Raw genomic sequence first — 14,576 nt, 5'->3', positions numbered from 1 at the left:
ATATATCATCATGCATGAATTAGTGTTTAAAATGTACTAAAATTGCTTAAATTTGAATTACACCCATCTAATTTCTATGTACAATACAATTTTTTTTCTTCTCCAAAGTAACGTAAACTTGACGCCACAAATAATAATTTAAATACGGTAATTATATATATTACTATAAAATAAAAGAATGACCTGACTCCAAGACGTGTATGTACTATGTTGCATATCTCTGACTCTTTTACTACATGTCTCTCTCAAATGAAGAAAATATTAGTTTGACATTCATAAACATGACTCGATCTGCACATAATGCAGGTGAAGAAAATTAAACAGTACAAGATGTGCTATGGGAACCCATTCACTGAGCTGGAAGATGTAATAATGGGGTGCATGTGAAGGAGCTATAGTGTTATGATCAGAACTCACTTCATCTACCTGTGAATACAAACCCAAATAAATCTAAACAATGAAACATAAACTATGATGTGATGAGACACATTTCAATACTCCCACTGCTAATCTGACTGCTGCCAACTAGTTTCTGTGCTCTGTGGCTCTCTCCACTTTCAGGTTTTATGCACAAAACAAACAATCCTACAAAAATATATTTCTAAGCCACGTCTTTTCATCTTTATCTATCTGCTTTTTTCTAATAATTTTTCAGCTGCACACGTATAATACTCTTACTTGTACATTGTTTGATTTTTACACAAAATTTTAGAACCCAATATATATTCTATTTTTGTTTACATATACCCTTTATATAATATTCTGTAAGATATTATATAAAATAATGATTTTGACATGAGTGGATAATTACTGTAAATGGTTGTGTACTTCAATAGTCATATTTTTTATAATAATTATTTTAAAAATAATACTATAAATTTTTATTGATTTTCAGTATTCTTAAAAATACATTTCAAATATAATTCAATTTTATAAAACTAATCTGTAAAGTTTAAGTAACTCTCATTTATATACATTATTTTAGTTACATCAATAATTGATATATAATCTTAAACATACTTTTTTATATTGCAGATTAAATATATCTGGAATATAAAGTTTATAGATTAAATATTTACAAATAGACTGATGACAGTTTGATAACATGTGTTATGAAAGATTTGATAACAATAACTAAAATATACTTCAATATTATATTAAGAACGTTGATTTTGAGTGATGTTTTACAGCATGTCTGTTAAACTATTATATAATTTACCATTTAAAATATTAATTATAGTATTTTCTGTATATTTACCAACTTATACGAATATGGAGGTAGAAAGTGAAAACATTGCAGGCTATGATTAAAACCATGATTAACAGAAAGCTTTTATAAAGATGGTATTACTGTGAAAAGATGCTTCACTTGCACTGCAGTTTTTACTAAGCAACTAAAAAGGGGTCAGAGCTTTCCGCACTTAAAAAGAATACAAAAAACAGGTATAGTTTACGATTAAATATTTGAGGATTCGAGTCATTTGACATTCAAAACACTTCTCTGAAATCTCATGCTCTGTGTCTGCAAAAACAGTCTTAACTTTAGACCCACCTAGCTGATCAAAAAGCATTATCCTTTTTCAAAACCCACTATATTGCTCTAGACTGTTAAAACCATATAATATAATAAAATAATTGCCTCTTCCTTTTTATTTTTCTCTTATATTCTTCATGTTCAAGTTCAAGGGCCTATTTATTATACAATTTCCTGACGTAATTGCTCAAGTACCAATATTTGTTTTATTATAAAAGCATGTACCTTTTGTTCTTCCTACCTATACAAGGTTCTCCACAACAAACACGCTGCACCGGTACTGGATTTCTTCAATGGTAGCTGAAGGTACAACCTTAACCTTATTGTCTCACTTTCTATTCTCTTTCCAGTTTGTTAAATGTATTTTTGCTATCTATCTTTTAAGGGGCAGAAAAAAAATTCTCTTTCTTCTTCTTCTTCTTCAACTTGTACTTTCAGAATTTAGCACTGCATAAAATTCAGTTTCTCAATCTGACCTAACCCTTTTGTTCCTTTCGTTCCCACCCTCACAGTCATTGAATTTCAAGAAGGAAGTTAATGCTACAACTAGATTGTGCACAACCTTGGTATAAAAGCTGGGTTTTTTCCTCTGTTTTGTTGCTAACATTGAAGACTCTTAAACAATTAAGGATTCTAATAATCCTATTGGCTCTTGGGTTAGTGTTTTTGTTCCGGAAGGAGTTGATCTGCAAGTGGTAACTGGTAAGGTCTTCAACTCAATTTTTATTTTTGTACTCTATGTATTTGAGGTATGCTTATTTCATCTCATATATTATAATTATTATTGTCTTTCAACATGATAGGTAACAAGGATCACTTTCTCCTACAAGATTTCTCTAGTTTCATTTCATAAAAAAATTACAATTATCTATGGATGGTTTGAGTTGGGATGCCTCACAACTGTGGAGTACTATTCAGCAACCACCAGACTTTGAAGGAGGCTACTCCATGCCCAATGTTCTAAACCAAATACAAGAGATGCAGAAGGCTCAAACAGGTCATGCACACTCAAATTCTGAAAGAGTGATTTATCATTCAGCAGGTGCTACCACTTCTTCAGAGATAATGGATGTGATGCAAAAGCAAAACACAAATCTGTCACAGCATGTGTCAACCATGCCAGTGAAATCAGGAGCTGGTGCCAGTTGGGGAGAAACTTTGAAATCCCAATCATACCCATCCCTATCAATCAATGGACCTCATCACAGTATGAACCTAATTAGCAACTACATGCCAGATTTCAACATGGCCCACCACCGCCAACAACAACAACAACTTGTCAATGGCTCACAAAATGGGAAGGGTGCTTGCTCTATTGATTCTTTTGATCATTGCTTGCTTTCAGCTACTAACAGCAACACAGACAATTCTGTTGAAGATGATGGGATTTCAATGATCTTGTCTGACTGTGGAAACTTGTGGAAGTTCAGTTATGGCAGTGCAGCTTCCACTGGTGAATCTGAGAGTAATGCTTCCAATGGTAGAAACAACAAAGACATGCAGTGTTCAGTCAATGAAGTTGATGAAACAGTTTCTCAAAGCACCTTGGGTAGAGGAAAAAGAGTAGAGTCAAAGACTAATTGTTCAAAGAGTAGTCATGATCAATCTGAAATGATCAAAGTTGGTGCCACTGCTAGTGATTCCTGCTTCAGTATGGTTCAGAATCCTTCTTCTATTGAAGAAGGTGGTTTCAGACTTATCTCAGACGATCCACCACAATGCAAGAAACCCAGATGGGATAGGAGTTCCTTTTCAAATAGTATCAATTTCCAGCAACCAACTTGTTCTATTGAAGAACCTGATCCAGAGGCTATTGCACAGATGAAGGAAATGATATATAGGGCTGCTGCCTTTAGGCCTGTGAACTTTGGCATGGAGGTGGTTGAAAAGCCTAAGAGGAAGAATGTGAGGATATCATCTGATCCACAAACTGTGGCTGCAAGGCACAGAAGAGAGAAAATAAGTGAGAGGATTAGGGTTTTGCAAAAGCTTGTGCCTGGCGGAAGCAAGATGGACACAGCATCAATGCTTGATGAGGCTGCAAACTACCTCAAGTTTCTCAGGTCACAGGTCAAGGCACTAGAAAGTCTAGGCAACAAAGTTGATGCAATGAATTGTCCTCCTACTAGCATTGCATTCTCTTTCAACCCTTCTTTTCCCATGCATCCTCTCAGTCACATCCATCATTCCCAGGGTTGAAGTGGTTACTATCATGACCTCTAATCATTTTGTTACCAATCACAATGATTAACATATCTGATCTTTATTTTCTAGCCAAAGCTGCAGGAAAATTCTAATTGTTGACTTGTATCTTTGTATTGTAGTAATTGTCTTCGTGAGTATAATCATCAGCTACTTGTTTAGAATTATCTTAATGATGATATTCTCTGGTTTCTATCATAATTAATCAGCTGCACCACCACCATCCATGCACGACCAAATACAGTTTTCTTTTTTCCTATTTTCTTTTGGTACACTATTCATGATGTTACCACTGTCACTGCATTTTCATTGATCGAAAGTGCGGTTAACTGATTACCACCAACTAGTGAAAATTATGGAAATAAACTAGAAAAACGTAAAAGATTTTTATACTATTCTCTGACCACAAATTATCATGCATTGTACTACTTTAATATCGTAGTTAAACTCAATGAATTAACTCACCTTTTAGCATGCAGAAAGGCCTAGCAATTATAGCAGCCTATTATTGAGATAAAGGGCTAGAGAAAGTGATTGGCACTTTAAGTTTGTGTTTATATAATATATAGTTTAAGGAGCATTTTTCTTGGAGAGCCTTTAACAAGATATTTTAATTGATGTGCTTTGTTGGCTAACCAATGCACGAGACATTCTCTTAGGATTAGTGAGCATAGTCAGTGGTCCTGTCTCCTTGATTCGACCCAACGCGTGCTCTTGAAACTCACTCCAAACGCATTGCTCACCACGTGCATATTCTTCTTTTTAGCACAAGTGTTTGTCACAAGCAATATACATATAAAAGCTCTCTGTCTTATTTAAAAGTGTATCAATTTTCTCATATATTAATTAATGTGGCTAATGATATCGTTAATGATGATGATTATGACAAGGACGGCTACGACGAAACGTGATGTGAGTCTTGTGCTATTGTCATCAAACAGGGTTATTTTACTTCGCTCAAATATCTTCATTAAGCACGTCTTTGAGTTTGAGGCTACTGTTACTGTATATGCATGTGGAATTTCCAGTTCAAAATGAAGCCTTCTCCTTAAATATCTCTTTTGTTTAAGAAACATTTCTACTTTTTGTTCACTTCTGATTACGAACACAAAACCCAATTCTTCCACTAATTCTTTTTTTTATTTTTGTCTTAACAGTTAACACCTCTACAATTTTGTTAAATGAATCTTTATGTTGCCTAGAACAATTTTACACACATATAATTCATGTAAGTTAAAGTCGATTAAACTATTGCACATGGGCCTAAAATAATGTAACATGGCTTTGAATTGTTTATACGATCGCAATTGGGCCGTACAATATTGCATTTTTTTAATGTCTTTGGTTGTAATTAGAAATTTGTCTATACCTTTTCATAATATTGCTGATCAATAAATGCAGCTGTAATTGAAACCCATGGAATGTAATTTATTTTAATTATATTATTGATATAAAGTATTTATCAATTTTACTAATGTCTAATATTTTAAAAACGTGACTGATTACTTTTTATGAAATTTTTATCACATATTTTGTCTATAAATATTTCTCAAGAAGAATGAATTCAATTTCATTCGGATAACATTCATGAATATAGTTAAACTTTCTTATAACATATAGGATGCGTTAGTTAATTTCATATGCACTTCAAATAGTTAATGTATGTCAAAAACATAATTAATACTCAAGATATTATTTCCTACGGCTTAACCTAAGTAATTGGAGAATCTAGTGTGTCATGAAGAATTTGAGGGAACTTTTTTCTGCCTTTATATGTGGTACAATGCATAAGTCATAACCATCAAATCACAAGTTGAAGCCAATCAACATGATCAACGAAAATCAACTGGGTTTTCAAATACCGTGGGTTCGGCTCTTGCTTGTTCCCATTCATTTTTTGTTTAGACAAATTGCGAGTGAAGGTTGATAATTGGGGGAAAGGTTGGCCATGGTTGAATCAAAAGGGGTTATAGTTCCTTGCTAAATTTGGAAATTCTGTTGTGAAATGGATTGGTAGATCTTTTGCTTAGTCAACGTGATTTGATTTTATAATCAACAAATAACCAAATTCCGTCTTGGAAATGTGAATAGATAAAATTCTTTTGTAGGCTTTGACAAGTGGGAATGACAAAGACTTGATTGTGTTTAACAGACAGTTGTACATGTTGTAGCTGTTGATTCTCCGCCTTGGTTAGATATATCTGATTCGAGTCTTTTTTCTTAATTAGGGATGATAAATAAACTTGAACCCGTCCCATGAGTAATACCCGAATCCGTCCTAATTTTGATGGAAAATACCTGATTTGACCGGGTATGAATACAAGTACGGGTAAAACCCGATAAATTAAACCGGGTACGGGTACGAGTATGGGTATATACATACCTGCTCCGTACCCGTACCCATACCTGTACCCGATTAATTATATTTAAAAATTTAATATTTTAATATATGTAATTATTTATTATAATGCAAAATATTTATAATTGTGTAATTATTAAGAAATCTCTTGATTAAAATATGAGATAAAAAAATAATCTAATTATAATTATAATATAATAGAAAAATAATTTAAAAATATTATATATTTTTTTGCAAAAAATAAAATAAAAATTTACGAGTACGGGTATACTCGATATCCGACGGGAACAGAGATGAGGATGAAAATCACATACCCGACGGGTACGAGTACAAGTACGAGGATGAGTTTGTGTCGCGGGGACGGGGACGTTCATCATAAAACTCGTACCCGATTCGCCCTGTTGCCATCCCTATTCTTAATTAGTTAACGAAGATAAACTAAATTAAAATTAAATCTATATTTTTTTTTTCTGTACACATTTTTTTAATATAATTTTAATCATTTATAAAAACTACATTAATAGCATGATAATAATTAATAAAGACAAAAAAATATTTTTGTATAGAAGTTTTATACTTAAAACTAATTGCAACTACACACCATCCCTACCATGTGTGTACTTAAAGAAGACACCACAAAAATACAAATGTCTTCTTTTTTACTAGTAATTGTAAAGATAATTATTTAAAAAGTTATCCATATGATTGTAGTTCCATGTTCAACTAGAAAATGAGTTTAGATCCTTGATTAAAAAAATAAAAATATTTAATTATTTGTACTAACAATACTAAGGAAATAAGTAAGATTTTAAATTAGTGATCATATTAAAAATTAATAACAAGAGACTAAATAATAATGACTTATAAATAAACTTCACAAGTAGATCTTTATAAGTTCGCGCCAAGTCTTTGTCCAAGAAAATAAAAAAGAAATTTTTTTTATAACTTTGTATTATTTCTTTACTTAATTATTTTTTTTGAAGAATTTTTTTTAAATAAAATTAAAAAAAAAGTTACAACAATCAATTCAAACAATTTTTTATATCATTATTTTTTTTATCCTTAAGAATTAAACTCAAATAGGATAACAATGAACTGAATTAATTTAAAAATAGTTTAAAATTTGATTTAATAATTAACTTATTGAATTGAGGTCATAAATCAAATGAGTTAAATTCTTGACAAAAATTGAGTTCGATAAATAAATGAGTTAAATTTAAATTTTATATAGTTTAGTTTGTTTAATTCATGAATTGACTCAACATATAAATATACAATTTATATAATTATTTTTTTATTTAATTTCAGCTTATTAAAATTTTTAAAAAAACTTTCAAAACTTAGTTATAAATTAATAATAGTAAAAGAAGTAAGCAATTTAAAATTTCATGGTTATGGATTAGGTTTTCTATTATTTTATGTAAAGTGAAATTATTTTAATTTATATAGATTTTAGTCATAATCATGTTTCTTTAGAGTTGTACCTCGTAATCTTAGAAAATTAATAAAATAAATTATGTTTTATCTTTTTTTAAAAAAAATAAATAATCATTTTATCTAAAATCTATTATTAAATTAAAATTTTGAAATGTATTAGATTAAAAAATTGAGTCTTGATTCATGAACCAAGCTGTTAGCAATAGTTAAACTGAGTTAAATTCAAATTAAAAAAAGGTTAAAGTCGAATTTGAATTGAGTTATGAGCTCAATCAAAGTCAAGTCAAATTGATTAATATTAACTTAACTCGACTCATTTTTAGTTCTAAACTTAACAAACTAAAGTATATTTTCTTAATTTTTTTTTATTATCACTGCTGTAACATTTTTTATCAACTTAAATCTCAACAAAAAGAATCAATTTAAAATGTCAATATCCAATAAAAACATCTTATAATTACTTTGGTGATGATATGATCTAAAAATTTATAGTCAACTATTTTTATTTAATTATATAATGATATTTAGTTTGGTCAAAGAAATTAATAATATTTTTTTAATCCAATAATAATAATATATAAAATAAAAAAATATTTTCAAAATATAAGATAATTTATAACTAATAAAAGATCACAAACACACGAGCCAATACTTCAAGACAAGAACAGTGCATAGTGTAAATTAAAAATTATCTTATGATTTTGTACTGCATTATTTTTAATAAATTTTTTGCATAGCATACAATTAATATTTATTTTTTCTTGTAACCTTTTTTTACCTTTCTAAAGAGCTAAGTCCACTGATGGAACCCATGGAGAAAATTTGAATGGATCCACTGGACGTACTCTCAAGTTTCCCCATGGGCAAACACTGTTTTAATTCCATCACCACTTCATTCATTCTTGGCCTATTAACAGAATTAGGAGCTACACAAGCCATTGCTACATCCACCACTTTCCTTGCATCATCACTGTCATACTCTCCTTCTAACCTTGCATCCATAATGCTATCAATTTCATCATCATCATCCACCATGGATTTTACCTACTGAATTATGTGAGTTCTCTCAGGGCTTTTCAATATTGCGGCTCTCCCCGTCATTATCTCTAGCAGATCAACCCCAAAGCTAAATACATCACTTTTTTCATTCAGCCTATTTGTTATGTTGTATCTGCATCACAACAATCACTTATAAGTTTGCTTTTTCATATAATTTAGTAGTCACAATCTTTTATAATAAATTGCAGGAAAAATATATATCATAGGTTAATATTTTTCTTTAACCACAATTAAAATTTTATCTTAATAATATATGTAATTCATCTTAGTAATATGTGTAAATATATATTACCAGATCTGCGCATAAAATGTTGTTGAGATTCATCCCAAGTCCCACATCGGTAAAATGAAGGAACATTGGCTAGCTTATAAGGGTGTCCACCATTCCATAGTATGAGGCCTTTTGGAAAGGAGCCCAAAAACAAAACCATGCGGGCCTAGCCCAAAGCGGACAATATCATACTATGGTGGAGTAACAGGTGGACTATCGGGCCCTACAAGTGGTATCAGAGCCAACGGTTCGGCCGGGTTTGATGCGGGAAGACCCTCAGTAGAGTTAACGATGGACTATCGGGCCCTACAAGTGGTATCAGAGCCAACGGTTCGGCCGGGTTTGATGCGGGAAGACCCTCAGTAGAGTTAACGTCACAAGACATGTGGTCCTTGGTCTGAGGGGAGGTTTGTTGGGATTCATCCCAAGTCCCACATTGGTAAAATGAAGGAACATTGGCTAGCTTATAAGGGTGTTCACCATTCCATAGTATGAGGCCTTTTGGGAAGGAGCCCAAAAACAAAACCGTGCGGGCCTAAAATGAAGGAACATTGGCTAGCTTATAAGGGTGTTCACCATTCCATAGTATGAGGCCTTTTGGGAAGGAGCCCAAAAACAAAACCGTGCGGGCCTAGCCAAAGCGGACAATATCATACTATGGTTGGTGGAGCAACAGGTATACTATCGGGCCCTACAAGGTAATTGTTGAGATGCCTTGAATTTATAATTTTGTCCGTTACTATTTCCACTATTATTTGGGTTGTAATGAGGCTGTTATATTTTATCCTTGTTATAAGGCTAAAAGGCATCTGTATCAGATATCTCTATTCATTCAGAAATAAGAAACTCTTGAACTGCCCGTGGACGTAGGTCACACAGACTGAACCACGTAATTTGTGTGTCATCTTCTTTCTCTTCTCTTTCTTTTACATATTGTCATAACAATTGGTATCAGAGCTCTAGGTTACGCTAGGGCCTGATCTGAAGAAACGCAATGTCTTCGTACAAATTTGATATTGATATATTCAATGGATCGAATGATTTCACTTTGTGGAAATTGAAGATGAAAGCGGTTCTTGTGCATCAGGGTTGCGCTGTAGCACTGGAGGGTGCGGATAAATTACCCATAACTATGACTGATGATGAAAAGAAAGCGATGTTGGAAGAGGCGCACAATTTGATTCTCTTGAGTTTGACTGATGAGGTTCTGCGAGAGGTAGGTGAAGAGACAACGACTGCAGGGATGTGGAAGATGTTGGAAGATAAATTCCAGCAGAAATCCCTAACCAATCGGTTGTATCAGAAGCAACGTCTCTATACCTTGCAGATGTCTGAGAATATGTCTGTGAGAGATCATCTTGATAATTTTAACCGAATTATCTTGGACCTACAGAGTATTGGAGTTAAAGTTGATGATGAGGATCTAGCTATTATTTTGTTATGCTCTCTGCCAAAATCATATGAGAATTTTATTGATACTATGTTGTATGGCAAGGATAGTATTACTTTCAATAATGTGAAGGACAACTTACAATCTAAAGAATTGAAGAGAAGAGTAGTCTCTAGTTCTAATGTGGATGATGTAGGTTTGACAGTTAGCAGAGGCAGAAGCATGGAGAGAGAAAATAGTAGCAAGGGTCATACACGCAGTAATTCACTTTCAAAGTCAAAGAAAGTGAGATGTTACAAATGCAAAGAGGTGGGGCACATAAGGAAGAATTGTCCACAACTGAAGAAAGATAGAAATAGTAATGCCAGTGCAGCTGTTGTTCGTTCTAGTGCAACTGTCTCTGGTGAGAGTTCAGATGAAGGAGATGGCGGAGATGTTTTGACTGTTAGTACTACTGGTTTTGCTGATACATGGGTAATGGATACCGGAGCTTCTTATCACATGACTTTTAACAAGAAGCTGTTCAATTCATTTAAAGAATAGAATGGTAGTGTAAAGTTAGGTGATGATGAAGAGCTTGGAGTAAAAGGTAGTGGCGCTGTACAGATAAAAATGTATGATGGCATGGTCAGAACGTTTGATGCTTGATATGTTCCTGGCTTACGGAAGAACCTGATTTCTATTGGTACCTTAGATAAACAATGGTACAGTTTTTCAGGAAATGATGGACAAATTACAGTTTCTAAAGGTGCTCTGGTTGTTATGAAAGGAAAGTTACAATATGGAATTTATGTTATGCTTGGCAATTCCTTTCAGGGAACGATGCCTATATCCCATTCCTTAGAGCAACATGTTGATAATACAAAATTATGGCATTGTAGGTTGGGACATATGAGTGAGCGTGGACTTGCAGGGTTGAGTAAACAAGGACTGTTGGGTGGAGCGGTGACAGGGAAATTGAAGTTCTGTGAATCTTGTGTTATGGGTAAACAACGCAGGCTGAAATTCAGTCACGGTAAGCACACTTCAGCCGAAATATTGCAATATGTTCATTCTGATTTATGGGGTCCTTCCCCAGTTCAGTCCCATGGAAGGAGCAAGTATTTTGTGACGTTTATTGATGACTACTCTAGAAAGGTTTGAGTGTATTTTTTGAAGTCCAAGGATGAAGTGTTTGGGAATTTCAAGGAGTGGAAGACTATGGTTGAGAAACGAACCGGGAAATTAGTCAAGACTCTAAGAACAGATAATGGATTGGAGTTATGCAATGCATTATTTGATGATTACTGTAAAGAAGCAGGTATAGTCAGGCACCTCACAGTGAGACATACACCACAACAGAATGGTGTTGCTGAACGAATGAATCAAACACTACTTCAGCGTGCTCGGTGCATGCGTTTAAATGCTGGTCTCTCAAAAGAATTCTGGGCTGAAGCAGTTAATACTGCTGCCTATTTGGTGAACAGGTCTCCATCTACTGCAATTGACTTAAAGACTCATCAGGAGGTATGGTTTGGTAAACCTTCTGATTATTCTGGCTTACGTATATTTGGTTGTCCTGCTTATGCTCATGTTAATGATGGTAAATTAGAGCCTAGGGCAATGAAATGTATATTTCTTGGATATCCTACGGGTGTCAAAGGATATAGATTATGGTGTACTGAAAATAACAGAACAAAAAAATTTGTTCTTAGCAGAGATGTTACTTTTAATGAGTCTGCTATGTTTGGCCAGAAAGAGGAGGTTGAAAATCTTGCAGGAAATAAAAGTACAAATAAGGGAGTTCATCAAAAGGTGGAGTTTGAGGTTGAAGATTCAAATAAAGAAAATTTGAATCCTGTGGAACAATCCAGTAATGTTCAAGAAGAGCCTCAAAGCATAGCAACAAGGAGAACAAGAAGGGAAATCAGAAAACCTACGAGGTATGCAGATGTTACTAATGTTGATAGTAACTCTGTTGCATATGCCTTGCTAGTAGGTGAAAATCTTGATTCTGATGAGCCTAAATCCTATAAGGAGGCGATTCAAAGTAAAGAAGCATCGAAATGACTAATTGCCATGGATGAGGAGATGCAGTCACTTAAGAGAAATCAAACCTGGGAGTTAGTACATTACCTAGAGGTGTGAAGCTAGTGGGATGCAAATGGGTGTTAAAAAGGAAAGAAGGGATTCCTAGTGTTGAACCATCCAGATTCAAGGCAAGACTTGTGGCAAAAGGTTTTTCATAGAAAGAAGGAATTGACTACCATGAAGTGTTCTCGCCTGTGGTAAAACATAAAAGACTATTCGAGTTCTGTTGGCTATGGTGAGTGCTTTGGATATGGAGTTAGAGCAGCTTGACGTGAAAACTGCATTCTTACATGGAAATTTAGAAGAGTAGATTTACATGTCACAGCCAGATGGATTCCTTGAGGCCGGAAAAGAGAACCATGTGTGTTTGCTGAAAAAATCCTTGTATGGTTTAAAACAGAGCCCGAGGCAGTGGTACAAGAGGTTTGATGCTTTTATGATTTCCTATAATTTTGTCTGAAATAAGTTTGATAACTGTGTTTATAGTAGGAAGCTATCAGATGGTTCCTATATATATTTGTTGTTGTATGTGGATGACATGCTAATTGCAGCTAAGAGCAAGACTGATATTGATGCTCTTAAAGCTATGTTGAGCAGTGAGTTTGAGATGAATGATTTGGGTGCTGCCAAGAAGATTTTAGGAATGGAGATTTGGAGAGACAGGAATGCAGGTCTACTTTATGTATCTCAGAAGAAATACATTGAAAAGTTGTTGCAGTCTTTTCAAATGGAGAATTCTAAGCCTGTTAGGACTCCTTTGGCAACACATTTTAAACTTGATGCTGGCACTCTTCCTAGTACTGATGAAGAAAAGGAGTATATGAATACGGTTCCTTATTCTAGTGGTGTTGGGAGCTTAATGTATGCCATGGTTTGTACAAGACCAGATTTGGCTCATGCTGTGAGTGTGGTTAGTAGATTTATGAGTAATCCTGGAAAGGCTCACTGGGAGTCTGTGAAGTGGATTATGCGATATTTGAAAGGTACTAGTAATATCTGCTTAGTTTATGGTTCTAATGATATTGGGTCTGGTCTTATTGGCTATGCAAATTCTGACTATGGTGGAGATCTCGTGAGGAGAAGATCTTTGACATGTTATATCTTCACTCTTTATGGTTGTGCTGTAAGTTGGAAAGCAACACTTCAACCTACTGTTGCTTTGTCTACCACTGAAGCGGAATACATGTCCTTGACAGAAGGGGTTAAAGAAGGTATATGGTTGCAAGGTCTTATTGATAGTCTGGGTTTGAATGTGCAGAGATGTATACTTTATTGTGATAGTCAAATGCTTTGTGTTTGGCAAAAAATCCAGTCTATCATGAAAGATCAAAGCATATTGATGTCAGATTGAATTTCATACGAGATGTAATTGAAGAAAAATTGTTCTCCATAGAGAAGCTAGCTACTGTAGACAATCCAGCAGATATGTTGACTAAACCTTTGTCTTTTGAAAAGTTTAAGCATAGCTTGGACTTGGTGAATGTTCGCATCGCTTGAGACCCTTCGAGGAGAATAGGCAGGAGAGTTGTTCTTGGTTACCGGTGACTTGGGAAAATTCAAGTCAAGGTGGAGAATTGTTGAGATGCCTTGAATTTATAATTTTGTCCGTTACTATTTCCACTATTATTTGGGTTGTAATGAGGCTGTTATATTTTATCCTTGTTATAAGGCTAAAAGGCATCTGTATCAGATATCTCTATTCATTCAGAAATAAGAAACTCTTGAACTGCCCGTGGACGTAGGTCACACTGACTGAACCACGTAATTTGTGTCATCTTCTTTCTCTTCTCTTTCTTTTACATATTGTCATAACAAATGTAAATATATATATTAATGAGGTGAAACTCTAATTTTGATTGAAGAATAATACTTATAATATTTATGGTATTATATTGTGCGTTGGTTTTATCTTAAAATGTATTATTTCCGATTTTATATATAAAATTCAAATACCTAGCTAATTTATCAATATTAGAAAAAGTACTTAATCTAGTTGTTAATAATAAATTTATTCTATTTTTATATTTTGTTTTAAAACTACTCTTATATTAATTTTTTTTCTTAATTAATATTTACCTCTCAATTAGAGTGGATATTCTGTACTACTTCTCTCTAATAATTAATATTATTTACTCTTTTAATCAATTAAATATATATTTTTTAAAGAATTTGTAATTAATATATTTCATCATATAAATATGTTTTAATTAAGAGTATTTTAGTATAAAATAATTAATATATCAATTGTTCTAAG

The 14,576-nt window shown here is 33.4% G+C and overlaps 1 protein-coding gene across 1 annotated transcript; it reads left to right on the top strand.

The window, feature by feature from the left end:
* The first annotated feature begins 1,486 nt into the window (after positions 1–1,486).
* LOC109809159 (transcription factor bHLH87) lies at positions 1,487–4,238 on the top strand. Its single transcript, XM_020372396.3, has 3 exons — positions 1,487–1,840; positions 2,047–2,236; positions 2,338–4,238. The coding sequence occupies exon 3, from the start codon at positions 2,405–2,407 to the stop codon at positions 3,731–3,733; it is 1,329 nt and encodes a 442-aa protein (XP_020227985.1). The 5' UTR covers positions 1,487–1,840; positions 2,047–2,236; positions 2,338–2,404; the 3' UTR covers positions 3,734–4,238.
* Positions 4,239–14,576: the final 10,338 nt, after the last annotated feature.

This window comes from Cajanus cajan, chromosome 5 (genome assembly GCF_000230855.2).
Source record: "Cajanus cajan strain Asha chromosome 5, NIPB_CcT2T_4, whole genome shotgun sequence".
NCBI classification, from domain to species: Eukaryota; Viridiplantae; Streptophyta; class Magnoliopsida; order Fabales; family Fabaceae; genus Cajanus; species Cajanus cajan.
The sequence above is the reverse complement of the archived record's forward strand: the minus strand, read 5'-3'. Positions and strand labels throughout refer to the sequence as shown.